Source organism: Hyla sarda, chromosome 9 (assembly GCF_029499605.1).
Source record: "Hyla sarda isolate aHylSar1 chromosome 9, aHylSar1.hap1, whole genome shotgun sequence".
Classification (NCBI taxonomy): Eukaryota; Metazoa; Chordata; class Amphibia; order Anura; family Hylidae; genus Hyla; species Hyla sarda.
The window spans coordinates 169004617-169026456 of record NC_079197.1 but is presented as its reverse complement, the minus strand read 5'-3'; the positions used below and the strand labels follow the sequence as shown (position 1 = coordinate 169026456).

General features: G+C 44.5%; 1 protein-coding gene and 1 long non-coding RNA gene across 6 annotated transcripts; one reads left to right on the top strand and one right to left on the bottom strand.

The window, feature by feature from the left end:
- Positions 1 to 511: 511 nt before the first annotated feature.
- Positions 512 to 11225, top strand: LOC130290301 (THAP domain-containing protein 5-like). Of its 4 annotated transcripts, none has more exons than XM_056537719.1 (4): positions 512 to 654; positions 6502 to 6571; positions 8185 to 8243; positions 10533 to 11225. In XM_056537719.1, the coding sequence occupies exon 4, from the start codon at positions 10552 to 10554 to the stop codon at positions 11134 to 11136; it is 585 nt and encodes a 194-aa protein (XP_056393694.1). In that variant the 5' UTR covers positions 512 to 654; positions 6502 to 6571; positions 8185 to 8243; positions 10533 to 10551; the 3' UTR covers positions 11137 to 11225. The 4 variants fall into 4 exon arrangements, with proteins under 4 accessions (XP_056393694.1, XP_056393695.1, XP_056393696.1 ...); XM_056537720.1 differs by lacking the exon at positions 512 to 654 and adding an exon at positions 701 to 751; XM_056537721.1 differs by lacking the exon at positions 512 to 654 and adding an exon at positions 773 to 905.
- Positions 11226 to 11613: 388 nt separating this feature from the next.
- On the bottom strand, positions 11614 to 21289 carry LOC130290302 (uncharacterized). Of its 2 annotated transcripts, none has more exons than XR_008847562.1 (3): positions 21058 to 21289; positions 20474 to 20530; positions 11614 to 12346 (listed from the first exon to the last, which is right to left on the bottom strand). It is a non-coding gene; the product is annotated as an uncharacterized LOC130290302 (long non-coding RNA). The 2 variants fall into 2 exon arrangements; XR_008847561.1 differs by having other exon boundaries at positions 21131 to 21289.
- Between the last annotated feature and the right edge of the window lie 551 nt (positions 21290 to 21840).

Genomic DNA, 21840 nt, shown 5'->3' with positions numbered 1-21840 from the left:
TAAGAGAATTATTATTATTTTTATTTTTTTTTGGGGGGGGGGGGGGCTAGTGGCTATATATATATATATATATATATATATATATATATATACACACACATATATTTAGTTGGTTTATTTAGATTTTTTTATTTTGTTTTATTTTTTTGTCATTATTTTATTTATTTTGTTTATTTAGTTGTTTTATTTATTTAGTTTATTTAATAATTGTATTTATTTATTTACATTATTTATTTAGTTTATTTCATTATTTATGTATGTATTTATTTATTTACATTACGCCAGTGTTTCCCAAGCAGCCTGCCTGCAGCTGTTGCAAAACTACAACTCCCAGCATGCCCGGACAGCCTTCGGCTGTCCGGGCATGCTGGGAGTTGTAGTTTTGCAACAGCAGGAGGCAAGGCTGGTTGGCAAACAGTGCATTACACATTGCAATGAACGTCTCCCGGGATGATAACAATGATCGCGTCTAGGACCTTTGATGACGTCACGGCCATGTGATCGGGAACATGTATGGGAAGGGCGTGGTTACCCCGCGCATCCTCTCCAGCCTTTATTTTTTGTTAACCCCGCCCACACGTGATCATATGGGCGTGACGTCACCGCAGGTCCTCAACCCCCTGTGTGCTGTGGACTGTGCGGGGGATGCCTGCGGTGAGTGGAGGATTTCTTTTCCCCTTTGTATTTTTTATTGTCTCATTTATCCTTATGGATCAGGTCACGTGGCCGCCGTTGTGTAACAACGTTCTCTGTAAGTGACTCCTTAAAGGGGACCTGTCATCAGGTTGTGACCCTCCTCCTTACGGCTGGCCCAGCTGGGGAAATCAAGATTAACCCCTTCACTGTGGGCTGTACCTTTACACAGCTGTTGGCAGGGTGTTGGGTGCCATATACAACAAATAATGGTGAGGATCAGTTTTGGGCCTGTTTAACCCCTTAGAGGCCTTTGATAGCCAATACAGCAACTAAGCAGTTAAACAGGTAAGTGGGGGCTCTTCTGTCACCCCATAGACTGATCGCACATAAGGGTTGTCATGGCAGCCGCTGCCCGGCTCCCGATCTGTCATCTTTGTTGCACAGGCCTGCACGACTAGGGCCAAAATTAACATTGGCCACACTTCTCGGGGTAGTTTTTGTGCGGGATGCTCCCATATCATCAATGTAGTTGTATTGTAAAGGTAAACATAGTGCAACCGGTGTTACACAGGCTCTGCAGACTATAGGTGATTACAGTGCACTTACAAACAGGGACACACAGGTAGCATCCTCCATGATCAAAGTTGCTCACTTTTCCCATCCTCCTCCATTCAGCCTGAGCCGCCAAGAAGTCTTCTTCCAGCCAAGACTCCTCTCTACTGAATCTGCCGGGGAAAAAAAAACATTTTGGTCTCCTCACTGGGCAGACATTAGAAGCACTATTTTTTGTTTTGATTGCTTTTTATACATTTTATTTTATTTTTGTATTTTATTTATTTTGCCCATTTTGTAACTTTTGGGGGCTTCCGTTTCTATGCAGTCCATTTTTCGGTAAAAATGACACCTTATCATTATTCTGTAGGTCCATACGATTAAAATGATACCCTACTTATATAGGTTGGATATTGTCGCACTTCTGGAAAAAATCATAACTACATGCAGGAAAATGTATATGTTTAAAATTGTCATCTTCTGACCCCTATAACTTTTTTACTTTTCCGTGTATGGGGCGGTATGAGGGTAAATTTTTTGCACCGTGATCTGAAGTTTTTATCGGTACCATTATTGCATTGATGGGTCTTATGGATCGCTTTTTATTCATTTTTTCATGATATAAAAAGTGACCAAAAATGCACTATTTTGGACTTTGGAATTTTTTTGCGCACACGCCATTGACCGTGCGGTTTAATTAACGATATATTTTTATAATTTGGACATTTCGGCACGTGGCGATACCATATATGTTTATATTTACACAGTTTATTTTTATTTATTTTTTTTATGGGAAAGGGGGGTGATTCCAACTTTTATTAGGAAAGGGGTTAAATGATCTTTAGTCACTTTTTTATTTCACTTTTTTTTTGTAATGTTATAGCTCCCATAGGGACCTATAACACTGCACACACTGATCATTGTTATCCCATAGGGACCTATAACACTGCACACACTGATCATTGTTATCCCATAGGGACCTATAACACTGCACACACTGATCATTGTTATCCCATAGGGACCTATAACACTGCACACACTGATCATTGTTATCCCATAGGGACCTATAACACTGCACACACTGATCATTGTTATCCCATAGGGACCTATAACACTGCACACACTGATCATTGTTATCCCATAGGGACCTATAACACTGCACACACTGATCAATTTTTATCCCATAGGGACCTATAACACTGCACACACTGATCATTGTTATCCCATAGGGACCTATAACACTGCACACACTGATCATTGTTATCCCATAGGGACCTATAACACTGCACACACTGATCATTGTTATCCCATAGGGACCTATAACACTGCACACACTGATCATTGTTATCCCATAGGGACCTATAACACTGCACATACTGATCATTGTTATCCCATAGGGACCTATAACACTGCACACACTGATCATTGTTATCCCATAGGGACCTATAACACTGCACACACTGATCATTGTTATCCCATAGGGACCTATAACACTGCACACACTGATCATTGTTATCCCATAGGGACCTATAACACTGCACACACTGATCATTGTTATCCCATAGGGACCTATAACACTGCACACACTGATCATTGTTATCCCATAGGGACCTATAACACTGCACACACTGATCATTGTTATCCCATAGGGACCTATAACACTGCACACACTGATCAATTTTTATCCCATAGGGACCTATAACACTGCACACACTGATCATTGTTATCCCATAGGGACCTATAACACTGCACACACTGATCATTGTTATCCCATAGGGACCTATAACACTGCACACACTGATCATTGTTATCCCATAGGGACCTATAACACTGCACACACTGATCATTGTTATCCCATAGGGACCTATAACACTGCACACACTGATCATTGTTATCCCATAGGGACCTATAACACTGCACACACTGATCATTGTTATCCCATAGGGACCTATAACACTGCACACACTGATCATTGTTATCCCATAGGGACCTATAACACTGCACACACTGATCATTGTTATCCCATAGGGACCTATAACACTGCACACACTGATCATTGTTATCCCATAGGGACCTATAACACTGCACACACTGATCATTGTTATCCCATAGGGACCTATAACACTGCACACACTGATCATTGTTATCCCATAGGGACCTATAACACTGCACACACTGATCATTGTTATCCCATAGGGACCTATAACACTGCACACACTGATCATTGTTATCCCATAGGGACCTATAACACTGCACACACTGATCTTTTACATTGATCAGTGGTTTCTCATAAGAAACCAGTGATCGATGATTCTGCCGCTTGACTGCTCATGCCTGGATCTCAGGCACTGAGCAGTCATTCGGCGATCGGACAGCGAGGAGGCAGGTAAGGGACCCTCCTCTTGTCCTACAGCTGTTTGGGATGCCGCGATTTCACCGCAGCCATCCCGAACAGCCCACTGAGTTAACCGTGGCCCTGCGTTATAGAAAGGGAGCGGACTCGGGCGTACAGGTACGTCCTGTGTCCTTAAGGGGTTAAAAATCTTAACCTTTACAGTGCTTATCAGCTGCTGTATGCTCCAGAGGAAGTTGTGTAGTTCTTTTCTGTCTGACCACAATGCTCTCTGCTAACACCACTGTCTATGTCAGAAACTGTCTAGAGCAGGATAGGTTTGCTATGGGGTTTTGCTCCTACTCTGGACAGTTCCTAAAATATACAGAGGTGTCAGAAGAGAGCACTGCGGAATTTCCTCTGGAACATACAGCAGCTGATAAGTAGTGGAAGGATTAAGATTTTTAAATAAAAGTAATTTACAAATCTGTTAAAAAAAAAAAAAAAAATGTTTTCCAGTGGAATACCCCTTTAAATCACATATATGGCTGGAGTGTCCCTCTTAAAGTGTACATCCAGTGATGGTCCGGAGGCAGGATATATATTTAAAGTTTCCGGGAAACTTCTGAGCTGGAGACTCACAATCTGGATACACATCTTCCAGAAGTCCCATGCAAGTCTATGGGACCTTGGGCATCTCCATATGGTGATAGTCTGGTGACATAGATTCTCCATTGGATTCAGGTCTGGGCTTTGGGCCATTTTAGGACATAACATACTTGGATGTAAACTGTTCCTTTGTCTGTTCAGTTCATTGTTCTGCTGAAAGAGCATCACATAGAGGTCACATAGACATATACAGCCATAGACTAGCAGGGGTTAGTGTCCCCATGTCAAACATACCTTTTTATTATATTGTGTGTCTTTTATTCTCTAAAAATAGTTTATTCTGGGTTGGAGAGATGTTGCCAGGGGTCTGCTGTTCCCCCCGGGGCCATATTGCCTCTGTCCACTACATGAAGTAAATACTCGGCTGCCTTAGTCTTTCGTCTCTGCTGTTCTTATGTTCACCAGGTTCTATCTGATCACACATTCCTGGTCCTTTTCAGAACACAAAGGAAATAAATAGCTAATAATTAGAGATGAGCGAACTTACAGTAAATTCGATTCGTCACCAACTTCCCGGCTCGGCAGTTGATGACTTATTCCGGAATGGATTAGTTCAGCTTTCAGGTGCTCCGGTGGACTAGAAAAGGTGGATACAGTCCTAGGAGACTCTTTCCTAGGACTGTAACCACCTTTTCCAGCCCACCGGAGCACCGGAAAGCTGAACTAATTTATGCAGGATAAGTCGTCAACTGCCGAGCCGAGAAGTTCGTGACGAATCGAATTTACTGTAAGTTCGCTCATCTCTACTAATCATGTTTGAACCAATCGCTTTTTGAGGTGAGTCGCCCTTTGGTCAGTGATTAGTTGAGCGGGAATTTCCTGTGTGTCCAGATGGGACCAAGTGGAGATCCGTGGGGACCCGGTGAGTGTTGGAACAGAAGTGTAGGTGGATTGGGTAGGTGAGTAGTCCTTTTTTTTCTGTTAAAGGGGTACTCCGCTGCTCAGCGTTTAGAACAAACTATTCCGAACGCTGGAGCCGGCGCCGGGAGCTTGTGATGTCATAGCCCCGCCCCCTCATAACATCAGACCCCGCCCTCCTCATTGCAAGTCTATGGGAGGGGGCGTGACAGATTATCACTCTCTCATTATTCTGGCATTTGGCAACTACAGTGATCCCTCAACTTACAATGGCCTCAACATACAATAGTTTCAACATACAATGATCTTTTCTGGACCATTGTAAGTTGAAACCAGACTCAACATACAATGCTACGGACAGTCCAGGTCTGTGAAATGTGTCAATGGCTGAAAGAACCGACCAATCAGAATGGGCATTCACTGGTAAAACACCCGTATTACTGAAGTGTATGCACTGACTGGTGTCTGGTAGCGCCCCCTACAGTACAGGGAGGTATTACATGTTCTGTACTCTTTACCTGTATTACTGAAGTGTATGCACTGACTGGTGTCTGGTAGCGCCCCCTACAGTACAGGGAGGTTTTACATGTTCTGTACTCTTTACCTGTATTACTGAAGTGCATGCACTGACTGGTGTCTGGTAGCGCCCCCTACAGTACAGGGAGGTATTACATGTTCTGTACTCTTTACCTGTACCAGGGTTAATTGCTCCTTTGGATACCAGGTGAGGGCGACTCCATGTTACTTTTTTAGGACACTGGGTGTACTGTACAGGACCCCGAAGAAGTTCCTTTCCTCTACATAGACCAGTGTTTCCCAAGCAGGGTGCCCCCAGCTGTTGCAAAACTACAACTCCCAGCATGCCCGGACAGCCTTCGGCTGTCCGGGCATGCTGGGAGTTGTAGTTTTGCAACAGCTGGAGGCTCCCTGCTTGGGAAACACTGACATAGACAGTGATTTACAGCTCCCAGCAGATCTTTATTACTTTTATATATAAGTATTTGCTTTATCTATATTAGTTATCTAATTATTTTTCTTTAATCCTCACTTTTTCCTATTTTTGGATGACATTTTGGTGCCTTTAGAACCAATTACCAGGTTTCCATAGAGTTCTGGTCTCAACATACAATGGTTTCAACATACAATGGTCGTCCCGGAACCAATTAATATTGTAACTTGAGGGACCACTGTATAAATAATTTTGGTAATCCTAATTGACCTAAACCGGGTAAGGTTTATACTGATTTCATGTCAGATAGTGAGAAAAACATTCATGTGTGTCTTTTTATACAGTGTATGTAAACTTCTGGTTTCAGCTGTATTATGTACCATAATCCAAATCTAATCACAAAGAAAATGGACAATGTTAATGCATCAGTCTATGAGACCTGTACACAAAAGTCTATATACAATAAGATGTTTTAAATCTTTTTATTTTTATTTTTTGTAATAAGGACACAAAGTGCTAGCGGTTAGAGATCTCTGCCGTTTTCTTCGGAGCGCACACTACATATAAGTGCTAAGGTAAGTAGTAATATGCCACATCCAAAAAATATATATAATTATATATGTTTTATTATTTTTTATTTTCTTTCTTTAATTAACATTTTAAAATAGGAGTTAAAGGGGTACTCCACTGCTCAGCGTTTGGAACAAACTGTTCCAAACGCTGGAGCCGGCGCCGGGAGCTCGTTACGTCATAGTCCAGCCCCCTCAATGCAAGTCTATGGGAGGGGGTGTGACAGTTGCATGCACTTGCATTGAGGGGGTGGGGCGTGATGTCATGAGGGGGGCGGGGCTATGATGTCACGAGCTCCCTGCTCCAGCATTCAGAACAGTTTGTTCCAAACGCTGAACAGCGGAGTACCCCTTTAAAATGTCCCTTCCATTTGCATAAACTTTAGATGCCAAAAGCTTTGATTGGTCGGGATCTGGATGTTCAGACCCCCAACAATCTCTAGACCGGTCCAGGAGAAGCATGTCGCTGATCACTTTGGCTTTCCAGGCATGCCGGATAGTTAGGCTCAATAGCAGTGGTCTACAAATCATGGACCTCTAAATGTTGCAAGTCTCCTGCACATAGGCAGGAAAGGCATCAATCGGAAAGTAGGGGTGTGAATCGCCAAGAATTTGGCAATTCGATTTGAATCGCGATACCAGTGTGGCGATTCGATATATCCCGATATATCGCGATACCGTCTAGGTGACGATACATCGCGATATATCCCGATTCTGTCTAAAAAACAATGTCTTTTACACTTTTATTAAAACTTTCTTTTTATTTTATTTTTTTTTATACACTTTATTAGTCTTTTAGGAATCATGAGATTCCTCAGACAGATGAATAGAGTTCTATTGAACTCCATTTATCTGCGATCCATTGATAGAGCCTGGTCCAGCCAGGCTCTATCAATGACAGAGCCACGGAGAGCAGCGAAGCAGAGGTTAGCCATCCGGCTACCTCCACAGTGGATCGCCCGCCCGCAATCGCGCTGCGGGGGGGCGATCTAGCCCACCAGGGAGCATACACATGTCCCTTTAGACGCCGCTGTCCGCTTTGACAGCGGCGATCTAAAGGGTTAATAGCCAGCCGCATGCTGGCTATTCGCGGCGGCCCCCGGCTACTGAGAACAGCCGGGGGCTGCAGAGTATGGAGCGGGCACGAGTCGGGAGCCCGCTCCATACACACTGCAGAGCACCGCATGCTGGATATTAGCGGCGGTGATGCATCAGCGGCCCCGGCTACTGAAATCAGCCGTGGGCCGCAGAGTATGGAGCGGGCACGAGTCATAGCCCGCTCCGTACACCCAGAGCGCCGCCGCCGCCGCGTCAGATCCGGCTGACAAAATGTGCAACTTGTATCTCCTGATGCCCGGGACATGCTGTTCCGGGGATCAGGAGATACAAATTCCACATCACTAAAAGAATCGATTCAAAAATATTTTGAATCGATTCAGTATCGGCAAGTGAAAAATCGCGATAATCGATTTTTTCTTACATCCCTATTGGAAAGTGCTCCTCCATGTATTTCTCCCGGCCCATTCTAGAGATCTTCTGGAGTTCTGAACATCCAGATCCCGACCCATCAAAACTCTTGACATGTCACTTTAACCAGAAGGTAATCCATTCTCTTTCAGGTGTTTTCACAGCAGAAGTTCCTTTTCCTAAACTAATGGATGATTTTATACACTAATAGGTAAGAATCTATAAATTAAGATTTAATAAACCAAAATCCATTTTATTTTATTGTATTTCATTTTTATTTGTTTATGTTTCAGTCTGCAGGCCTCAGGTTATAGAGCAGGAGGAGCTCAGCAGATTGATATATATTATTGTGGGGAAAGTTCCTGGGTAACTTGTCATTTTATTCATGTCTGGGCTAAGTAGTCAAGTGGGCGGTCCTGCTCAGTGATTGACAGCTATCTGTGTCTAAGTGTGCATATATAGAGAGCTGTCAATATGAGTAGCACCGCCCACTTGACTACTTCATCCAAAATAAACAGATTTCCATTAATAAATTGAACGAGCTATTCTGGAACTTTCCCCACAAATCTATACATCATTGTGCTCAGCTCCTCCCTCTCTCTATGCCGCCTGCAGATCCATTTGACAGGTATATTACATAAATAAGCACATTACTAGACAGAGCTAGTCATCATGATTCCAGGCATATCTTTTGTATCTCTCTTATCTTTCCAGAGCCAAGATATAAGCCTTTGTGTTTATGTAAATGAGGCTCAAGTGCCCTGGGGGGTGTTCCCAAGTGTGGCAAGAGTCCGACCCATGTCCTCTTTATTTAGTGGCAGTCAAACAGGATAGGCAGTAATAAAGGGGACATGGGCTGTAGTTATCAGGGCTCTTGCCATGCTGGGAAACTCACCATGGGGGTTCATATATTTTTTTGTGTTAGGCAATGACTATGACATCGTATTTTCTTTGATCTGTGATGCTGTAACATACTTTCCCGCATTTTTTTCTGATGAAATGTAACTCCAATGTATGTTTATTGAATTTAAAGGGGTATTCCGCTGCTCAGCGTTTGGAACAAACTGTTCCGAATGCTGGAGCTGGGAGCTTGTGACATCATAGCCCCACCCCCCTCATGACATCACGCCCCACCCCTTCAATGAAAGTCTATGGGAGGGGGCGTGTGTGTGTTTTTGTACATATTTTTTTTATTTGACTCTGGTGATATTTATGTTGGATTTTGTTTAGATTTGTCCCGCACCAGAGCACACATTTGATTCATAAGCCCATTCTTTTTTTTTTTCTTTTTGTTCACAGAAAAAGATAGAATAAAATATTTACAAAAATGTGAGGGGCAGACCCACTTGTGTGAAATACTGTACATTACATCTTTATATGCTGCTGGTGTCAGCTGTATGTTACAGACGGCAACTACCGGAACTTTGCAAAATAAGCCCATGAGCTCTGTTCAGTTTTGCAGAACATGTTATGGTAAATTGCAGGTCTGTGGAGTCGGTAGATGAATGTTCTATGCAGTTTTCTGTACTTCCGACTCCTCTGTATTAATATGCAAATGTATTTTATACATTCCTTGAAGGAAAGAAAGGCAACATACATGTCATTACCACAGGACTACTGGCTGGGAAGCCAACAACTACTGTATTGAACAGTTTGTGTGCTGATCTGCTGCTGAAGATAGGGCAGTGGGAGGATCCAGGAAAGGGCATTTATTATAAAACATGATTTCTCTAGTAGAATCCTATAGTCATGTTTAAAGTTTAAGCTAACAATCAGAGTTTACAAGTCTTTATAGCCTTAGCTGAATGACAGCAGTTTTTCCAATGGTTTACAGCTTCAGTCCTCAACTATTGACCCTCCATTCCCTTCACTTATACAAGTGTCTCTAGTCCTGCAAAAAACATATTTACTTAATCCCTTATCAGTGAGAGGCTAGGTTACCAATGGGTTCCCTGTAACAGCAGAACACAACACTATGGAAAGTATAAGTATTGCCGCTCCTAATTGTGCGTTGCGTGCCATATAGTGAAGCACATGAAAAGCTTCTTCACAGTCACTTAACGTGTTCGTTTTGCGGTTACATGAGGCACTGCATGCATTGGTCTTTATTCTTACAGTAGAGAAGTCATTAATTATAACTTTTTGTGAATTGGGACATTTAAACTTGCTTTTATTTTTATTTATTCCAATCTAAATTTAGTAGGTGTCTGAGTCCGACTCCAGGTACCCAAAATTTTGTCCGACTCCTCGACTGAGAGTCCGAGTCCAACTCCACAGCCCTGGTAAATTGAAGGCAATTCTTAAAAAAAATACATTTGGTCCCGCAAAAAACAAGCCCTCCATATGGTTCTGTATGTGATCAAATAAGAGTTAGGACTCTTAGCAGAAAAAAAAATAGCAAAAATCGCTCATGGGGGAGGGGTTAAATATGGTAAATTATTAACAGGTTTTATGCATATGAAAATGTATACATTTTTAATTTTTTTTTTTTTTTTTTTAGGACAATTTAAGTTGGAATAATGCCTAGCTGTTTGGTGAACCAGTGTGTTAGCAAAACCGGAAAAAAGGGCCAGAATGGACAGGTGATCCTGCACTCCTTCCCAAAGGACATCTCCAGAATAAAGTTATGGCTGCAGCAGACCGGTCAAGTCTTCAACAATATAAACGCTCTGGCCCAGAAGATATTGGATGAAAACAAACAAAACCGATACCGTCTGTGCTCCTGCCACTTCGCCCCCGATTCCTACATCATCAACGTCTGTGGAAGAACTTTGAAAGCCGACGCCATACCTTCCATTTTCCCAATTGTCAACGAAGGAGAGTGCATCATCGAAGAAAACTTGAAAAAAGACCGCGTGAGAAAACGGAAGAGACGCTTCGACTCGTACGTTCCGGTCTTCCAAACCTATGAACCTGAAACCGAACCTGAACCGGAAGCTGAAGCCGAACCTGAATCTGAAATGGAAGACATAAAGCCTCAGGATATACAATTGGTAAAAATTGGATTTTGCGACATCGGAACCCAAACAGATTACACACTTACAAATTCAATTCTTGTTTTGAAGGATCTGATGATCTGGACAGACCGTTCGCTTATTCAGTAATCGCGTACTCCTGTTAAAGGGGTGTCCAGGAATAGAAAAAACAGAGCAGATTTCTTTTTAAAAAAAAACAGCACCACTCCTGTCCTCAGGTCATGAGTGGTATTACAACTTGGCTCCATTCATTTTAAAGGGGTACTCCGGCCCTAAGACATCTTACCCCTCCGCTGGGGACCCCCGCAATCTTGCATTCGGCACCCACTTCTTTGAGCTACCCGCCGCACTGCCAGCTCACAAACTGCCGGGTGCCGACCACGGGCCGGAGTATCGTGATGTCATGACCCCCCCCCCCCTGCTGTGCAAGTCTATGGGAGGGGGCGTCACGCCCCCTCCCATAGACTTGCATAGCGGGGGCGGGTCGTGACGTCACACAGGGGCGGGTCATGACGTCACACGAGGGCGGAGTCGTGATGTCACGATACTCCGGCCCCGTGGTCGGCACCTGGCAGTTTGTGAGCTGGCAGCGTGGCGTGCAGCTCAAAGATGTGGGTGCCGAATGGAAGATTGCGCTTAAGATGTCGTAGGACCGAAGTACCCCTTTAATAGAACTGAGCTGCAATACCACATACAACCTGAGGACAGGGGTGGTGCTGTTTTTTTTTTTTTTAAAGAAATCTGCTCTGTTTTTCTAATCTTGGATAACCCGTTTAAAGCAACACTCACTAGTAATCCATCTCAACAAGTATTTCAAGCATCGGTTTTGTATTTTGTTTTTATCCATCGCTCTTAAAGGGGTAGCACCACTGTCGCCGATCGGTGATGAAGCCTCCCCTGTGCTCGTCCACATTGTAAGAACCTTTTAGGGATGACACAGAGGCGACAGATGAGCCAAACCTTTAGGAGAAACAGCCAAGACTCTCCAGAGCGAAATCTGGATTCGCAACGCCTTCACTTGTAAGCAACGCAGAAGGAAAAAGGTTAAAGACAGAAAAATTCTTCTGGTTTTTGAACCCTATTTGGACAATCTTCTGTTTGAAGAAAGAGGTCAACATGATGAAATGCAATTACTTTTAATTATTTTACATCTACTTTTAACACAATTTTCTATGGTCCTGTGGTACTTTCTGAAAAGAATGCTAGTACGTGCTATGAGGGACGACCGAAAACTGGTATTCTACTTGCATTTCCCTTTTAGCAGCTCCGATACTGGTTGTTGGCCTAATTTTCCACATATTAAACAAACTTTTACACATGCCGGAGGTGGGAAGTATTTCTGAAAAATAAAAGAATACAGCTGTAAAAGTCAAAGTAGAAACAAAATGGCCGCATTATGTTTTTCTGGTGATGGGCAATTGTGGAGCGCAAGTCACAGCGCTAAATAATGTGTGCATTTTGGACACTATGGGCCAGATTTACTCAAAACAAATACTTTTTTTAAGGTAGGGTCACACATTGCGGATGTGCAAATATATTGGTCGCTGCGCAAAATCTGTTGCACGGTGAGAAATCTGCTGCATACTCTCCTATGAGCAGACACACAGAGCTACCCGTGACAGCCTGCCAAACCTCACTGCGCACACAGGCTGTTTTTTGTTTTTTAATTTGTTCCAATACATTTACTGTGGGTTTTCTGACAGATTGTGATGCATGTGGTTTGACCAACATTAACCCCTTAACGACGAAGGACGTAAATGTACGTCCTGGTGAGGTGGTACTTAACGCACCAGGACGTATATTTACGTCCTAAGCATAACCGCGAGCATCGGAGCAATGCCCGGATCATGCGCGGCAGGTCCCAGCTGATCGCAGCCAGGGACCCACCCGTAATGGCGGACATCCGCAATCCTGCGGATGTCCGCCATTAACCCCTCAGATGCCGTGATCAATACAGATCACGGCATCTGCAGCATCGCGGTCATTAAAATGGATGATCTGATCGCCCGCAGCGCTGCCGCGGCGATCCGATCATCCAGCATGGCAAACGGAGCCTCCGCTGCCTTCCCGGCTATTCTGCTCTGATCTGCCTTCCCGCAGACCAGAGCAGAAGATGACCGATAACCCTGATCAGTGCTATGTCCTATACATAGCACTGAACAGGATTAGCAATCGAATGATTGCTATAAATAGTCCCCTATGGGGACTATTAAAGTGCAAAAATAAAAGTAAAAGTAAAAAAAATTTGAAAACCCCCTCCCCCAATAAAAACGTAAATTGTCCCATTTTCCCTATTTCACCCCCAAAAAGTGTAAAATTTTTTTTTTTGTATACATATTTGGTATCACCGCGTGCGTAAATATCTGAACTATTAAAATAAAATGTTAATGATACTGTACGGTGAACGGCGTGAACGTACAAATGAAAAAAAGTCCAAAATTGATGCTTTTTTTATAACCTTTTATTCCCAAAAAAATTAATAAAAAATGGATTAAAAGTTCTATATAAGCAAATATGGTATCAATAAAAAGTACAGATCACGGCACAAAAAATGAGCCCTCATACCGCCGCTTATACGGAAAAATGAAAAAGCTATAGGGGGATTTTAAACGTACTAATTTGGTTAAAAAGTTTGCGATTTTTTTTTTTTAAGCGCAACAGTAATAGAAAAGTGTGTTATCACGGGTATCATTTTAATCGTATTGACCCAAAGAATATAGAACACATGTAATTTTTACCGTAAATTGTACGGCGTGAAAACGAAACCTTCCAAAATTAGCTAAATTGTGGTTTTCTTTTTAATTTCCCCACACAAATAGTATTTTTTTTGTTGCGCCATACATTTTATGGTAAAGTGAGTGATGGCATTACAACGGACAACTGGTCGCGCAAAAAAAAAAGCCCTCATACTAGTCTGTGGATGAAAATATAAGAGTTATGATTTTTTTGAAGGCGAGGAGGAAAAAATGAAAACGTAAAAATAAAATTGTCTGCGTCCTTAAGGCCCAAATGGGCTGTGTCCTTATGGGATTAAAGGGGTACTCTGGTGGAAAACTTTTTTTTTTTTTTTTTTTTATCAACTGGTGCCAGAAAGTTAAACAGATTTGTAAATTACTTCTATTAAAAAAATCTTAATCCTTCCAGTACTTATTAGCTGCTGAATGCTACAGAGGAAATTCCTTTCTTTTTGGAACACTGATGACATCACGAGCACAGTGCTCTCTGCTGACACCTCTGTCCATTTTAGCAACCGTGCATAGCAGATGTAGGCTAAGGGCAGCGTGGTGGCTCAGTGGTTAGCACTGCTGCCTTGCAGTGCTGGGGACTAGGGTTCAAATCCCACTAAGGACAACAATAAATAAAGCGTTATTATTATTATTATTATTATTATAAAAATTAAAAAATCTTAATCCTTCCAGTACTTATTAGCTGCTGAATACTACAGAGGAAAACCTTTTCTTTTTGGAACACCGAGCTCTCTGCTGACATCTCTGTCCATTTTAGGGACTGTCCAGAGCGGCATATGTTTGCTATGGGGATTTTCTCCTACTCTGGACAGTTCCTAAAATGGACAGAGATGTCAGCAGAGAGCACTGGTGGTCATGATGTCAGCAGAGAGCTCTGTGTTCCAAAAAGAAAAGATTTTCCTCTGTAGTATTCAGCAGCTAATAAGTACTGGAAGGATTAAGGTTTAAGTAATTTACAAATCTAAAAAATAAATACCAGTAGGAGTGTGCGCTGAGAAAGCAATGCAAATGAAGGGTGGATAAATTGGTAGGTATAGGAACCTACCTTGTGATTACGATGTATTGTTGATGCTATTACAGAATGGACATCTGATGTAAGCGGCTGAAAAATGAATAGAAATGAAAATACGCTAGTTGAAATATCCAAATGAGAAACATTCAAGGTGTATAAATAATGATAGTGATGCAATGATGCCTGGATAGTAGATAACACGACTGGTACAATGTCCTAAAGAATATGTAGGATAAAGATGGTACACATGTGCGATTCTTTCCCTGATTGAGTGGGCTGACTTTTCAGGTACTGCAGCAGCGCTGCAACTAGCAACAAAAATACTCTTTAGTAGGTTGCTATTGAGCGTACATGGTATAGAGCTAGCTGGTTTTGTCTTCTGATGTCCGTGATCTGTTCCGGTAGATATGACGATCTTCTTGGCGGGGCAGTGGGAGAACGCTCCGGCCGGTAGCGTCTCAACCAGACCGCGTCCACGCCGCACACTGGCTAGATGGAGTAGGCCGCAGATAGTGATGTCACTATAGGAGCGTGTGAGGTCCACTGGCCGGAGCGTTCTCCCACTGCCCCGCCAAGAAGATCGTCATATCTACCGGAACAGATCACGGACATCAGAAGACAAAACCAGCTAGCTCTATACCATGTACGCTCAATAGCAACCTACTAAAAAGTATTTTTGTTGCTAGTTGCAGCGCTGCTGCAGTACCCGAAAAGTCAGCCCACTCAATCAGGGAAAGAATCGCACATGTGTAACATCTTTATCCTACATATTCTTTAGGACATTGTACCAGTCGTGTTATCTACTATCCAGGCATCATTGCATCACTATCATTATTTATACACCTTGAATGTTTCTCATTTGGATATTTCAACTAGCGTATTTTCATTTCTATTCATTTTTGAGCCGCTTACATCAGATGTCCATTCTATAATAGCATCAACAATACATCGTAATCACAAGGTAGGTTCCTATACCTACCAATTTATCCACCCTTCATTTGCATTGCTTTCTCAGCGCACACTCCTACTGGTATTTATTTTTTACATTTTGTAACTATTAGAACGTTATACAGGGAAGCGTACTGGAGTTGTGCAGCAGAGCCCATTATCCACAGTATCCTCCAGCGCTCTGTGATACAATAATATACATATATAATTTACATATATATAAAAATCTGTTCAACATTCTGGCACCAGTTGATAAAAAAAAAAAAAAAGTTTTCCAGCAGAGTACCCGTTTAAAAGTGATTGTTTTTTACATTGGTGACATGATTGTGCAAATGGCACAGTCCCACATTGGCGCACAGTCCCACATTGGCGCACAGTCCCACATTGAAAACCAACCAAATACACTAAGCAGCAAGCAGACCAAAGCCATGTTCACAAACTGTAAACCAGTATTTTCCAACTGCTGGAGGCACCCTGGTTGGGAAACACTGGCGTAAACAATGTGTTTTTTTGTTTGTTTGCTTTTTTTGTTTTGTTTTTTGTTTGTTTTTAACCCCAAAAAACCTATTAAAAAAAAAACATGATTTTAGGGGTGTGAACATTAACTTTCAGCTGGAAATGAACATGACATATGACATTTGTTAAAAAATAAATAAATAAATAAAAAGAATACCAGATGTCAGCTAAAAGTCAAAAGAGAAAGATGAAATGTCAGACACACACGGCTTTTTTTTCCCCCCGTGAAAAGGTTTCTACAGGTAGGAAAAAAGCCAGAAAATGTTGGTATTTTTGCTGCACAGAATGAAAAAAAATCACATGACTTAAAGGGGTACTCCGCTGCTCAGCGTTCAGAACAAACTGTTCCGAACGCTGGAGTCGGCGTCGGGAGCTTGTGACGCCATATCCCCGCATGACGTCATGCCTGGCCCCTCAATGCAAGTCTATGGGAGGGGGCATGATGCCCCTCCCATAGACTTGCATTGAGGGGGAGGGGCATGATGTCATGAGGGGCGGAGCTATGATGTCACAAGCTCCCGACTCCAGCGTTCTGAACAGACTGTTCCAAACACAGCAGCGGAGTACCCCATTAATGAGAAAAAACACATAAATGCCCAATAAAGAAAGCCTGTTTATAGAAAAATAAAAGGAGCGGGAGATTTTGTGCTAAAAGTTGTCAGTTTGCCCGACCCCCCCCCCCCCGTAGGAAGCCGCAGCCCACATGCCCCTTTCATGTCTATGGGATACATAGAGGGGGGGATTGTTGGCGGGGTATGGGTCAGTACGCCCCTTTCCTGGGGACTGACCGGGTCCTGTGAAGGAGATCAGATGCCCGATGAAGCGGCCTGCTGTGCCATGAAACGTTGCATCTTTGGAAAATGAAACTTGTGTTGTCCTTTATCTCTCTGATGGTCTCAGTGCCGTAAGAATCTACCGTTCCATTGAACCAAGTCTGTATATGGTTCCATTGTCACTGGGGAGAAGTGCTACAGAACGACCACTTTAATTAAAGGAGTACTCAGGCGAAAATTAACTCCTCCCCTATCCACAGCTACTTATCCTTTAAAGGGGTACTCCGCTGCCGGTTTGTTCCGAACGCTTGGAGCGGGGGGGGGGTGTCATGATGTCACGATGTCACGGCCACGCCCCTCATGATGTCACACCACACCCCCTCAATGCGAGTATTTTAGAACACTGGGTGCGGGGGGGTCGTGACGTCACGGCCATGCCCCTCATTACATCACACACCCCTTCAATGCAAGTCTTTTATAACGCTGGGTGCGGGTGGCGGGGGGGTCATGACGTCACGGCCACACCCCTCATGATGTCACACCACACCCCCTCAATGCAAGTCTTTTAGAATGCTGGGTGGCAGGGGGGTCATGACATCATGGCCACGACCCTCATGATGTCACACTACACCCCCTCAATGCAAGTCTTTTAGAACGCTGGGTGGGGGGGGGGGGTCATGACGTCATGGCCACGCCCCTCATTATATCACACCACACCCCCTCAATGCAAGTCTTTTAGAACGCTGGGTGGCGGGGAGGGGTCATGATGTCATGGCCACGTCCCTCATTATGTCACACCACACCCCCTTAATGCAAGTGTTTTAGAACGCTGGGTGGCGGGGAGGGGTCATGATGTCATGGCCACGTCCCTCATTATGTCACACCACACCCCCTTAATGCAAGTGTTTTAGAACGCTGGGTGCGGGCGGCGGGGGGGGTCTTGATGTAACGGCCACGCCCCTCATTATATCACACACACCCCTTCAATGCAAGTCTTTTAGAACGCTGGGGGGGTCGTGACGTCACGGCCACGCCTCTCATGATGTCACACCACACCCCCTCAATGCAAGTCTATGGGAGGGGGCGTGGCGTGATGTCATGAGGTGACGTCCACGCCGTGACATCACGACCCCGCCGCCCGCACCCAGCATTCCAAAAGAACGCTGGGTGCTGCATAGAGATCGCGGGGGTCCCAGCGGTGGGACCCCCGTGATCAGACATTTTATCCCCTATCCTTTAGACAGGGGATAAGATGTCTAGGGGCGGAGTACCCCTTTAAAGGAGTAGTCCAGTGGTGAACAACTTATCCCCTATCCTAAGGATAGGGGATAAGTTGCAGATCGCGGGGGGTCCGACCGCTGGGGCCCCCACGCGATCTCCTGTACGGGGCCCTGACAGCCCGCGCGAAGGGGGCGTGTCGACCCCCGCACGAAGCGGCGGCCGACACGCCCCCTCAATACAACTCTATGGCAAAGCCGGAGTGCTGCCTTCGGCAATCTCCGGCTCTGCCATAGCGATGTATTGAGGTGGCGTGTCGGCCGCCGCTTCCAGCGGGGGTCGACACCCGCTATCTGGCCAGAGAGCCTGGCCCCCGTACAGAGAGATCGCAGGGGGCCCCAGCGATCGGACCCCCTGTGATCTCAAACTTATCCCCTATCCTTAGGATAGGGGATAAGTTTTTCACCACTGGACTACCCCTTTAAAGGGGTATTCCGCCCCTAGACATCTTATCCCCTATCCAAAGGATAGGGGATAAGATGTCAGATCGCTGCGGTCCCGCTGCTGGGGACTCCTGGGACTGCTGGGGACCCCTGCTCTGCACGTAATGATGGGCGGTACAGGGGCCGGAGCATTGTTACGTCACGGCTCCGCCCCTCGTGATGTCACGGCCCACCCCTTTCAATACAAGTCTATGGGAGGGAGCGTGGCGGTCGTCACGCCCCCTCCCATAGACTTGCATTAAGGGGACGGGCCGTGATGTCACGAGGGGCGGTGCCATGACGTCACGCTGCTCCGTCCCCTGTATCACCCGTCATTACGCACAGAGCGATCTCGCCCTGTGCTGTAATGATAGCGCGGTGCCACAGCGGGGATCCCAGGGGTCCCCAGCAGCGGGACCGCGGCGATCTGACATCTTATCCCCTATCCTTTGGATAGGGGATAAGATGTCTAGGGGCGGAATACCCCTTTAATACATGCATTTGTATTGTCGTGTATGGGGTTTACAACCATTTGGGGTACACATATCCCTTACCAGGATAGCCTCTCCTCCTTGTACTGACTATACTACACTATGGAGCGCTCCTTCTTTCTCTTTTAGGTATCTCACTACTATTCACCAGCAGCTGATTATCACCTTGTCACTAAGATTTCAGGGGCTTTTTTTCTTCTTCAAGAAATTGTGTCATTTTTTCTTCCCATAGAGGGACATTTATCAAAACTGAACTTGCTTTTTGTTCAGTTTAGAGGAAAAAAGTTGTGGAGAAAGTGGGGGCCGTGCGCCATTAAATATAAATTTACAATCAATGGCGCGCAGACTTTGATGAATGCCTGCTGAACTGCTCTGAATAAATGTCGCAGAGCCGTGGTGGCCCGTGAGAGTTGTATTAAAAGTTGCACGGACCTTAAAGGGGTACTCCGGTGGAAAACATTTTTTTTTAAATCAGCTGGTGCCAGAAAGGTAAACAGATTTGTAAATTACTTCTATTAAAAAATCTTAATCCTTCCTGTACTTTTTAGCAGCTGTATGCTACAGAGAAAATTATTTTCTTCTTGAATTTCTTTTTTGTCTTGTCCACAGTGCTCTCTGCTGACGCCTGATGCCCGTATCAGGAACTGTCCAGAGCAGGAGAAAATCCCAGTAGCAAACCTATGCTGCTCTGGACAGTTCCTGACACGGGCATCAGGTGTCAGTAGAGAGCACTGTGGACAAGACAAAAAAGAAATTAAAAAAGAAAAGAATTTCCTCTGTAGCATACAGCTGCTAATAAGTACTGGAAGAGTAAAGATTTTTTTAATAGAATTCATTGACGAATCTGTTTAACTTTCTGGCACCAGAGTTGATTAAAAAAAATAATAATTTCCACCGGAGTACCCCTTTTAATACAATTGACGCATAGAGACAAAAGGTCAAGGTTGAATTGCCCTGTGATATGTTCTATATCTGGCCTATACGACTTTTCTGCGATATTTTGCATATACGTGATAGATTAGTGGCCTCTGCATAAAGAGATCTAAGTCAGATTACTTTGTGGTCATAAACATTAAACAGTCTAAATGAACTGTCGCAGGAAAAGTCGCAAGGGAACAGACTGCGACTTTTCCTGCGAAAAAGTTTGACGAAAAAATGTTGATAAATTCCCTTGATAGATACAACGGCCGTGAGCGCAGTGTACCTGAATCCCCTGCCGGCGGGGCTGAGATTCGCATCACGGGACACCCCCGCATGCGAGTCCCAGCCCATCACTCACCTCGCTCCGCTGCCGCCGCCTCCTCCTCTGTGTCTCAGCTCCGCGCGTGCTGGAGCTCTGAAATTTAAAGGGCCAGTGCGCCCATAATTAGTGTTTGCACCTGACACCACATTATAAGTCCCTGCACCTCACACACTTCCCTGCCGGATCTTCAGTGCCCCTAGCCTGAGATTAAAGGGGTACTCCGCTGCCCTGCCTTCCGGAGCTCCGCTCGCAGCGTCTGGAAGTTTTTTTTACTCCGAACGCTGTGTGCGGGCTTCCGTGTTCGAGGCCGCCCCCTCGTGACGTCACGCCCGCCCCCTCAACGAAAGTCTATGGGAAGGGGGTGCGACCGCTGTCACGCCCCCTTCCCATAGACTTTCATTGAGGGGGCGGGTGTGTCGTCACGGGGGGGCGGGCGTGACGTCACGAGGGGGTGGCCCCGAACACGGAAGCCTCCACACAGCGTTCGGAGTAATAAACTTCTGGACGCTGCGAGCGGAGCTCCGGAAGGCAGGGCAGCGGAGTACCGCTTTAAGCGACCCTTATAGCCTGTTTGCCTTCCCGTGTATCCAGACCTTCCGCTACGTTATTAGACTTCGCACCTTTGCCGCCTGCCTTGACCTTCTGCTACGTTAGAGTCTGCCTCATCCTTCTGTACCTCGCCTTGTCCATTACCTGTGTGGTCGAGCCGTGTCGGGGGTAGCGACCTGGGTGTCACCTGCCGCAGCAAATCCATCCTGCCTTGCGGTGGGCTCTGGTGGAGGCCAGCGGCACCTTAGACTCCGCTCCCCGATACGGTCCGAGTCATCTGCCACACAGGTTAGAGGATCCACATCCTGCTCCGTTACAATGACATGAGAAATACACCAGCAATAAAACACAAAATAAGAAACAGCTATCCTTATACACACTACTTTATTAATAATAATAATAATAATAATAATAATTAAAAAAACAAACAAAATAAACTCAACTGCACTATGGAGAAGAAAAGGTATCATTTTTAAGGGTCCTCCCATTGATTCAAGAATGAAGAACAAAGTTCCCTGATTGATTGTCGTGTGCACACTCGACCACATCAGATACCTGCGGATAGAGGATAACTTTAAAGGGGTACTCCACTTGAAAACCTTTTTTTTTTTTTTTTAAATCAACTAGTGCAAGAAAGTTAAACAGATTTGTAAATTACTTCTATAAAAAAAATCTTAATCCTTCCAGTACTTATTTGCTGCTGTTATGATGCACAGGAAGTTCTTTTCTTTTTAAATTTCCTTTCTGCCTGACCACAGTGCTCTCTGCTGACACCTCTGTCCATTTTTGGAACTGTCCAAAGCAGGAGAGGTTTTCTATGGGGATTTACTCCTAATCATGTCCTAAACTGGACA

Excerpts from the sequence above, each read along its gene's own strand:
- LOC130290301 (XM_056537719.1), top strand. The coding sequence starts at position 10,552 with ATGCCTAGCTGTTTGGTGAACCAGTGTGTTAGCAAAACCGGAAAAAAG.